This window comes from Pygoscelis adeliae, unplaced genomic scaffold, assembly GCF_000699105.1.
Source record: "Pygoscelis adeliae isolate BGI_AS28 unplaced genomic scaffold, ASM69910v1 Scaffold902, whole genome shotgun sequence".
NCBI lineage: Eukaryota > Metazoa > Chordata > Aves > Sphenisciformes > Spheniscidae > Pygoscelis > Pygoscelis adeliae.
The window spans coordinates 165,998-175,807 of NW_008824280.1; the positions used below are offsets into that span (position 1 = coordinate 165,998).

General features: G+C 51.8%; 1 protein-coding gene across 1 annotated transcript in view; it reads left to right on the forward strand.

The window, feature by feature from the left end:
• MLLT6 (myeloid/lymphoid or mixed-lineage leukemia (trithorax homolog, Drosophila); translocated to, 6) overlaps nucleotides 1-9,810 on the forward strand; it is a 64,056-nt gene that overhangs the window by 45,714 nt on the left and 8,532 nt on the right. The window contains exons 9-12 of the mRNA XM_009335295.1: nucleotides 3,866-4,040; nucleotides 4,851-5,441; nucleotides 6,915-7,096; nucleotides 7,844-7,961. Of these exons, the coding sequence (XP_009333570.1) occupies nucleotides 3,866-4,040; nucleotides 4,851-5,441; nucleotides 6,915-7,096; nucleotides 7,844-7,961 (1,066 nt within the window). The remainder of the gene's footprint in view (nucleotides 1-3,865; nucleotides 4,041-4,850; nucleotides 5,442-6,914; nucleotides 7,097-7,843; nucleotides 7,962-9,810) is intronic.

Sequence of the window (9,810 nt, forward strand, 5' to 3'; positions counted from 1 at the left end):
AGCAATGAGTCTCACCAGTAAGTCTTGGCAGCCAAGGCTGCTCCCTCTCCGTAGTCACACACCGCCAGACAAATTCAGGAGGCAGTTTCTGTGCTCAGGATCTCTCCGTGTAGCTGGTGCCTGCTGCTGGGATCGGGGTTAGTGAACAGCCGAACAGCAAGCAGCGTGCCTCTCCCCTCCCCCTGCACATGCCCCTGGGGAGCCATCCTGCCGCTCTCTGTTGCACTTGCAGTAAATCTGCAGGATTGCAAGCCACCCCAGCTGCCTTCTTCTGCCAGCTGCAGACATCATGATCACTTGTTGACACACACTCACACATGCTATGTGTTTTGGGCTGCAACATCTGGCTTGCTCTGGGTTTTGTAATCTAAGCCGTGGATGCCAAGGCCTCCCTGCACCCACCCTCTCCCGGTCAGGTGCTGGAGAGGGAGCACAGCAGGGCGAAGAGCACGTGATTGCAGATGCCACCCGAGGCAGGGAGACTTTCCAGGTTTCCCACTGTTACTTGAGCTCTCAGCATCTACCCAGGACTGGCCTGGAGCTGACAGATCCTGGGAACTTCTGCCCTGTGCCTGGCTCAGGCAAATTCACAGTTGCTGGGATGGGGTCAGGGTTTGTGGGGGAAGGCTGATGATTACCCCTGCTAATCAAAGCATGGATATTCGCAGTAAGAATCCTTGAGCCTTTTAGCATCCCTTGTCCTGACGTGAGTGGGAATTTGCCAGTGACATTAGGGACTTAAAAATACGGTCTTCAGCCCATCTATGTCTCCTATCCCCGCCTATGAAGAACAGCAGCACAGTGCTGCCTGATCTCGAGGTTGAGGGGAAGGACATGGTAAAGGTTGCGAGTGCCGTAGCTTGTACAAGCGCTTTGGCCCAGAGCCCCTGACGGAGACTTGTCTGACCTCTACCTAGTGATCCAGCGTGGAAAGGCAGCTGATGCTTACAACCTGCCTGGGTGGCTGCTTCAGCACATCTCCCTGTGGTGCGTGGGCTGGAGGAGCTCCTGCTCTTGTCGCATTGTTCCTCGTTCGTGTCCTCCCTGCTTCCCCTCACCAGTAGTTTAATCCAGGGCAAAGCTGCTCTGTGTTTCCGACGCGGCGCCAGCCTCCCCCACCCCTTCTGTATTTCGTCAGTGGTTCCCTCTAGGAGCTCGTCCCGCCAATCAGGAGGCAAAGAGATGCTCTTCTGATTTCCCATAAATAAATTAATGAATGAAGAGCTGGGGTGCTGCACAGTGTCACAGAGAGGCCAGGAAACAGGTACAGCCCCTCGGGGGACAGCGAGTGCCGGGGGGGAGGAGGTGCGTGCATGCCTGTGCTTGGGTGCCCTTGCGACTTCGTCCTACTTCTCCTGGCTCCTGGGTTGAGGCAGGAGTTTCCCCATCGGACTGTCACCTCCAGCTGGGGCAGCAGGTTTATTCTGGTAATATTTTTCACTTGGTTGCTTTAAATAGACCTTCGAAATGTAGCTGCTGCCTCATTTTGAAAGAGAGCTCTCACTTCCTCAGTGCTTCCCTTTTTTTTTTCCTCTGCAGCATGCCCTCCCCCACACACCTGTTTGCAGCACACAAAACATTGGTGTTTCTGCACACACACAGATTTCGATGCTGGAGAAAAGCCGATGATCCAGAGATTGAGACCTCTGTTTATGCACAAGGCAAGCAGCAGGCACGCAGGTTTCTCCAGTCCTGCTCCCTCTAGGCAGCAGCCCTGAGCTGGAGAATCTCCTTCGTTAGGGAGGCGATGGGACTGCAGCCCTCGTTACTGTTATTAATATTGGCATTATGGTAGCAGACCCCTCCCCTGCAGATCAAGGCTGTGTTGTGCTTGGCAGTCCACGTGTGTCTCCTGGAAGGCTCCGCTGCCACACAGAGCTTGCAGGCTCCACGGAGCAAAGTGGGAAAGAAACAGAGGCACAGAGAGGGGAAGTGATTTAGTGTGGTTTCAGTTTCCCTCTCTTTGCTTCTTGGCTGCAACGCTTGGGTCCTTGCCCCAAATTCAGGCTCTCTGGAATGGCTGCTAGAGAAGGGCCCTTTGTGGTGAGGAGGGCTTGTGGTAGTATCATACAGATCTGTCTGCTGTGACCTGTTTGGCAAACAATATCTAGGATAGCGTTTGGCAGGAGGTGGGAAAATCCTGCCCGTGAAATCTCTGGGAGTCTCTCAGGGAGGTCTGTGAGGTCAGATCAGCCCTACAGGTGAGTGTCCATTCACCGTCTTCAGCTGAGCCAGCTCAGCCTCTCTTACCCTCTTTGGTTTTTTTGCCTTTAATTTTGCAATTAAGATTTATTTCCCAGCTCAGATTTCCCCCTTCCACCCTGCACTAATTCATTACTTGCCCTGCACTCCCTTCCTGACACTCTGGATTTAGAACATGTCTTCTCATGTGGTTTCCCCCTGCCCTTCTGTGGCCTCGTGCACCTTGTGCGGAGCTCCAAAGAGGTGAATTTATGGGGGGAAAATTCGGGGCTTTGCATTTCTGCTGAGACATGAGCCATCTCGTTCCTGCGACTTCATGAGCAGTCTCAGGGCTTCCCATAGCCCCCAGACACTGCTCTCCTTTCCCTCCCCAGGCAGATGTGGAAAGTCGGAAAGATTTTCATGCTCCCTCTGAGCTCATAAATCAAGAAGGCTTAATCTCCTACATCCAGGAGTCTGTGATGAGAAAATACAGATTCCCCCTCCTCTCCCCCCTAATTTCCACCACTCCCTTCCTCCTGTCTTTCATATTCCCAGCACATCTGGTGTGTGTTAGGCTGCCAGCTGTTGCCTTGTGCAGAGTGATTAAACCATGTGGGAGGAATGGGGAAAGATTTTTATCTGGGCATTCATGAGTCTGCATTACAAGCCCTTTTTTCTTTAGCTCTCCCCAAGAAGAGGTCATCTGGAGTCAGGGATAGTGGAATGTAAGAAAGGTATTGTGCTTCTCTGTGTCTTCCCTGTATCTGCTCAGTAAGAAATAAAAGGTGTTTGCACTAATGTACAGGTGTTACATTTTCGGCTGTAGCCGTCACATTAGAACTATATCTATAATATTGATTGGTTGCAGTAATGTCTTGCAAGAAGTGATCTTTGAACACTGCTAGTTTGGTTTTGAAGTGACTTGAAGATGAAGGTTTCATATCCTAGCGTGGGTGCCCCGGGGGATCTGGTTTTCAGTTCGTTCCACTCTCCCCCTGCTAAACTCCCACACTTCTCTCTCTCATCCCAAGCTCCTGAATTTCCTAGCATCTGGCCAGCCTCTTCATCCCCCTTGCTTCCATGTCTCCTGCAGGCTTATATGGGGTTTGGATAGCATCTATTGCTGCATGCTCTGATGCTGCTCTAACAATGTCACTGTGAAATATTTACTGCAGTAGATTTGGAAAGCCCTGGGCTGGCAGTGGAGGTGCTTCAGTGGATGCTTTAGAGAACCCAGGGAAACTCCCATCACAGCACAAGGATGAGCAGGTTCCCCCGGGTGGAATGACCTTGCTGAGGATAGCACACCTGAGAGATGCAGCTGAAATATATGCTTGAATCACAGCCAAATTCAGATTTTATTTGGGCGGAATAACCCTCTGAGGTACTCCCCTTTGCTGACGATGCGGGGGAATCTCTGATGTCTGTGCCCTGATTGTCAGTGCCCTGTTTAATTTCCTGCAGTTAGATGGGATGAGCGTAATCCCTAGGAGTATAAAGCCTGGTGCCACCAAGCAGCAGTAGAGGGGAATGTTGCTTTTCTCTCCTGAGTAACGTGACCTGACCATCGCTTTGTGGGCAGAGGGGGCAATTACTTCTCTTAAGGGGAAATTGGTAAAAAGAGCCCCTGCTGTGGCCACATCTGGCCCGAGTGAGTCACCTCTGTGTTTGCTGCTGCCAGGGCTCCACCAGCCACCATGAGGGGAGCAAAGAGACCTCGGAGGTCGGCAGGTCGGAGGTGAAAGGCAAGAAGTCCTCAAGCCATGGCAGCAGCCACAAGGGGAAAAAGACGGGAAGCGGGAAAAGCTCAGTTGGCTTCAGCTCAGCTTCCTCCAGTGGGACCTTCCAGCCTGCAGGTAAGGGGTGAAGGAGAAGCAAGAGAGGAGGGGAGAATGGGGGTGATGTTTTGCTTTGCTCCTCTTTGATATCTCTGTATCTGTAAAGCTAGCCGTTCGCCAGCTAGTGCTGTGAAACTTTGCTGACGGCTCTTTCTTTAAACCCCTTGAAGAGAAAGGGAAAAGTCTTATTGCTACTAACTCCATGCACAGAGGGAAGAACTGAGTCAGATGAGTGTTACAGCTCCCCTCCTGTGCAGGCCTGTTGCACTACAAGGAAAAACAGATCCAGATGTCTGAGTGGAGGAAGGAGGGAAGGGATACTGTGCGCAGGCAATATGGGCAGCACCTGCCCTCTCCTCTGTAGGTGGTACTGTCTGCAGCAGTGTTTTAAGGAGTACTAGTGGAGAGACCTGAGCCAAAACCTGATATCCAGGCTCCCCTGAGCTTTGAGTCAAAGCCTTGCAGGGCTCCCATCTGCTCTGACCTTGCTCAGTTCTTTTTTGAGCTGTTGTCATAATGGCTAGCATGTTTCATCTCCTGGGACCCTAGTCGGGGCTGGAGGCACAGTGGTGATGCAGGGCCTGGGGGAGCAGACACGTGCACGTTTGGATAGGATGAAGCTGCTGGTGTGCACCTCTCATGCTTGCTAGAGAGCATCAAAGCAACGGGGGCGGGGGAGCAGGGCTGGAAGGTGACAAAGAAGTCCTTCAGCTCAGTAACTAGCCTGTGCCAGAGGACCTGCATTGTGACTGTGCTCTCATTGCCTTACGGGCTGAGTTACTGCCACCACGAGCCTTCCTATATCTGCTTCCCCTGTGCTTCCCCCAGGTACCTCCTGCAGCAACTTGCAGTGCTCCCAGGACTTTGTGACATTCCCCAAGCTTGAGCAGGACGAGGAGAAGTACCGGAAGCCTGTCTCTTCCTCTTCTTCTTCCCACTGCTCCCCTCTGTATGAAGGCCAGAAGGGGGACATCTTTGAGCAGAAGGTGATCTTCTCAGGCTTTGGGTCTATCATGCGCTTCTCCACGTCCGCGGTGAGCCAGCAGAGAGGCCGTGATGCTTCCCCTGTGGACTACAAAGCCTCGAACCCTGTCAGCGTCCCTTCGGTGGGGAGCAGTGGGGCCAGCGGGAGCAGCAGCAGCCACAAGCGCATGCCATCCCTCAGTATGGAGGAGGGAGAGGTGCTGAAGGAAAAGAAGCACAAGGGTAGCAAGAAGAACAAACATGGGCCTGGCAGGCCGAAAGGGGGCAAAAGCAAAGAGATTTTGGGCGCCCAGCTGGCTGGGTCCACGTCTACTTCCTCGTCACCCTTCTCCGGGGGCTCTCTTGTTAGCTCCAGCATCGGCAACTCTTCACGGTCCTTCAGCCACACGGGGAATCTGCCCAGCCTCAGCATGGAGTCCCCGCTGCTGGGTTCAGGTATGTTCCCCCTTAGGGCTCCAGGTGTGCACAGTTCCTCCCAGCCCTGCTGTCTTTTTCATCACATTTGGCTGGTGTCTGGACCTGTCTGCACAGAGTCCATTCCCTTTAATTCAGTCCCAGGAGCTATAAAAATCCACGTCTGGGTCTCCCCTTTCCGTCTTGGCCTTCATCCTAGAATCTCCTCTGGGTCAGCTTCTCTATCGTTGGAGCTGGGCTGCCGATCTGAGCTGGGGGGCATTTCAAACCCTTTTTGCTCAAGTGCTGGAAAACCTCAGGTAGCCAGAGTTTAATTTCCAAAGCGATAGAGAGGGATATTCACAGGCCAAACCGGAACAACCACAATCTGACCCCAAATGAGGGACTCTCATAAGTGGTTCAAGTTTAACCCCTCTTCTAAAAGCAAAACCTCTCATCCTGGTCTTACCACATCCGCGTAGGGTTGGGAGACTGGCACACCATTAACTCTGCTGAGAGGCTTACAGCTGTTCCCAGCCTGGGTCCCCTTCCCTGGCCTGGCAGGGATGAGGGCAGCCAGGACATGTGGCAGGAAAGGGTTAAGGCAGGAGGCAGAGGAGGGGCCTGCTGCTCAGGGCTGAGGTTTAACACTGTTCTGGCAGCAGAACTTGTCATAGGTCTATTGTGGGTTGTTTTCGGATGCTCCGATTTAGGTCAGATTGCAAGGCAGGGAGGTATAATTTTGTCGTGTGCGCCTGGGAGTCCTGGCCCATTTGTCTGCACTGCCTGAGAGAGGAGAGGAGCTGCAAGAATTGATGCAACTTCCATAATCATAACCTTAGGCCAATTTTTTTTGCCTCCCCCCTGGAACAACAAAGGGATGTTTCAAAGAGGAGGAGGCTGCCAGGCCCTGCTCTCCTGCCTGCTTGTTCTCCCATTCTTCTCTTGCGGAGAGATGTTGGCAGGGCTCTGAAGAACCTGGCTTTGGGCACTGCCTCTGCCGCATGCCTGAGCCAAGGGGAAGTCAGATGGGTCCCCTCCCTCAGCAGCAGCTCTCTCCTTACCCTTTCTTCCTCATTCATCTGTCCGTGCCCCACTGTGGTCCCTGGGCATCACGGAAGGGAACAGGTTAGCTCAGCAAGAGTGTGGTCTCTTGACTAGCACGAGCAGCGGAGAGTGGGACTCTCTGAGTACCCCCTTCTGCCACTGACTTGTGCCTTTGGTGAGTCACTTTATGCTGTGATTTCTCTGTCGGATTGTATCGGGGCGCGAGGAGCAAACAAGAGGGGGGCAGGGGCAAGGCTGGAAAAGTTTGTGATACCTTTTGATAGAAGGATTGTGGGCTGTGACCACCCTCGCTGCATGCCGGGCCATGAGATGCTGAAGTGCATGTTACACTTGGTCTTGTGCATCGGTGCCACCCTCCCTTTCTGAGATCAAGCCCTGCAGAAAACCAGCTGCTTCCAGGCCATCGAAGGGGAGCGTGGCTCTCTAACATGTCTCCTCCCCTTGCAGGGATCTACACCAGTAACAAGGACCCTATTTCCCACGGGGGCGGAGTGCTCCGAGCTGTGTGCAGTACACCCCTCTCTTCCAGCCTGCTGGCACACCAGGGTACGTCGTCTCTCCCACAGCTCAACCGGTCTCCCTTTGCTAGCACCATCCCAGCTTCCTCCTCCTCGGTCTCCACCACGCAGGTAAGAACATCAGGACCAGGAGAGGGACTGTAGTTCAGGAGAGCGTTGGACAGAGCAGTCAGTGGCAGAGCAGGGCCAGTTTGTGGGCACAGAGGAGTTGCTTTTTCCACTTGGGAACAGCTACTCTTCCTTCAGTTTGGAGGGGAGCTGCCAACTGCAGCTTCCCTTAGAGTCGGTAGAAAGATGTAGGCAGTTTTGTGTTACAGCCCACGCAGCCTGTTTTGGGGTGGGAGGAACTGCAACCTAAAAGGACGCATTGCTTTGCATTGACTGTAAGGGAGCACAGACAGCGCTCAGGTAGCAGAGGCCTGGCTGTTGGTGTGTGCTGTGTCCCGTGCTGCTCGTCCCCTGCTGGATCCTGCCACCAGTGCCAGCCCTACCTTCATTCTGCAGCACAGATAACTCGGTGGGAGGGCTCACATGTCCCAGCTGGGTGGGCTGTGCATGTGCCAGGAGACAGAGCCTTGTCCTTTGTTGGGAGCTCACTGTGAGAGGTGTTTTACAGGGAGGAGAGAGTTAGTTTTACAGCCTCAGTGTTAACATGGCTCATTCAGACCTCTTGGCTCTGAGATGGGTCTGGGAAGATTTCGACTGTCTAGCGAGGCTTCCAAGGAGATATTTTTAACACTCTCTCTCATGAGCAAGCTGGGTTCAAGAGTCCGGAGGAGATGGAATAATGAAGTTATTTTCCTCTTGCACTTTTGAGAAGTCATTTCTCTCTCTCTCCCTCCTTGTTTTGCCATGTAGGTGTTCTCACTGGCAGGTTCAACATTTAGTCTCCCTTCCTCACATATTTTTGGAAGCCCCCTCGCATCTGGGCTATCAATCAACCCTCTCTTAAATCAGTCGGAAAGCAGCCGGGCAGGTACGTGAATCAGAAGGTATGTGAGTTTGGACTTCCAAAGGGGTCTCCCTGGAAGAGTCGAGACAACTGCATCCATAGTTCTCCAGCTGCCCTCCCTGCTTGCTCCCATCCCATGCGTGTGAGAGCCAGGGGCTAGGAGAGAGGGACAGTGGCTTTTTCCCCAGGGCAGGGGGTGCTTGTGTTTGCGTTAAGTGCTGGCCTGCAGTCCTATAAAAGCATACCTGCTGGTGTGTCCACTGGATAGTATGTGTCCCTGGACATATGCTAGAAAAGTGCAAGAATGTAAGTCCTTCCCTACAGAAATTTGTTGTCTTTTTACACACTAAAGCTGTGCAAACCTAGTGAAAACTACTGTCAGCTTTTGCTTGCTCAAAATAAGTTAAAAGTTTTTGTTGGAGTTCTGTTTTTGTGGGTTTTGGGTTTTTTTTAATGAGAGATATGCTCACACTCTTAATTTTCATCTTCCATTTCTGTTTTGAATTACTTTCTGCCCTTCCCCTTTGGCTTTGTCATGAATGCAACAAAATCCACTGTTCTCAACTTCCAAACTTGAACGTGCCAACACTGAATTACTTACAACTGCTCATTTTTTCCCACCAAGGCAAATTCATTTTTCTTGGAAAATTGCCTGGTTAATAAGCAGGAGACTTGAAGCATCGTAAGATTTCTTTTTTCCCAAAACAGAGTGGGTCTGATTTTTGTTTTGCACCAGTAGTTAAACAAAAGCACCCTCCTGATTTTCAGATGTTGCAGTTAGCGGTGCAACTGTCTCATGCTCCCCTAGCCCAGAAACGCTGGCAGCTCAGCATGCTGGATGCTGAACTCCTGGGAGGTAAAACTCTGCCCACTGTCACACTGAGTGACAAGCACTTTAAAGCGCCCAGTCCTCATTAGAGGTAGCTCTGAATTCTCCGGATAATCTGACACCAGTGTGCCCTTATTTGCCTTAACAAGTGTGCATGCCTGCATGTAAAGCATGAATGAACACGTATGCTTACTTACGACCTTTGCAAGCCCGTGGAAGGTGCCTGTCTGTCTCTCCGTGTGTCACTGGCAGCATTTTGTCTGTATGCCCCCGCCGGCAGCTTGCATCTGCTTGAGTGCAACGGGAAGGTAACTGCGCAGCTGACCCCAGTGGGAGTCAGGGCCATTGCTGGGAGCTGTGAGTCAGGAGTGATTCAGTCACCTGGAATTAAGGAAAGAATGGGATGATTCAAAGAGTTATTCTTCCCTCACTGCGGTTCACAAGAGAGAGGTGATCCACTGCCGCTTCCCCTTTGCTGTAATTTTGGCAAGGTGCTGACAGGAGGAGGAAGCGAGTCAACTGTCAGGAATAGCCCTGTGGTTCAGGCACAACACGGAGGCTCGGCAGTCTGCATTCTGTTCCAGCCCTGCGGCTACTAACGAATGAATCATGTAGGCAAAATCCAACATACAAAGTGCTCAGAAAAGCCTGATCCTTAGTTTCCATTTCCAAGATTGCTCTTTTTGTTTGACTGGGATCTTACAAGCATCAGGACGTGTTTCTTCCAGTTCCAGGCAGCATTCAGAACAGCTCCTGGGTTTTGTCACGTTTAAGGTTTGTCCATCACTATCTCCTCCTGCTGGAGCTAGTGACCCAGAGGGTGTTAAGCCAAATTCACTTTTTATCCCAGGGCGATTAATTAACATGCATTAAGCCTCCTGTGTGGGGTCGTGTTCACTTAACAGTGTGGTGACTGCTTTAATCCCAAATCATTAATAGGGTGGTTGTGAAGTTTTAAGTAATCCTGCCTTGTCTTTAATTCAGATTACCTTTCCTGAGAGTGTCTGTGTAGACAGATCCCGTGGAGATGTAGCTTTCGTTGCA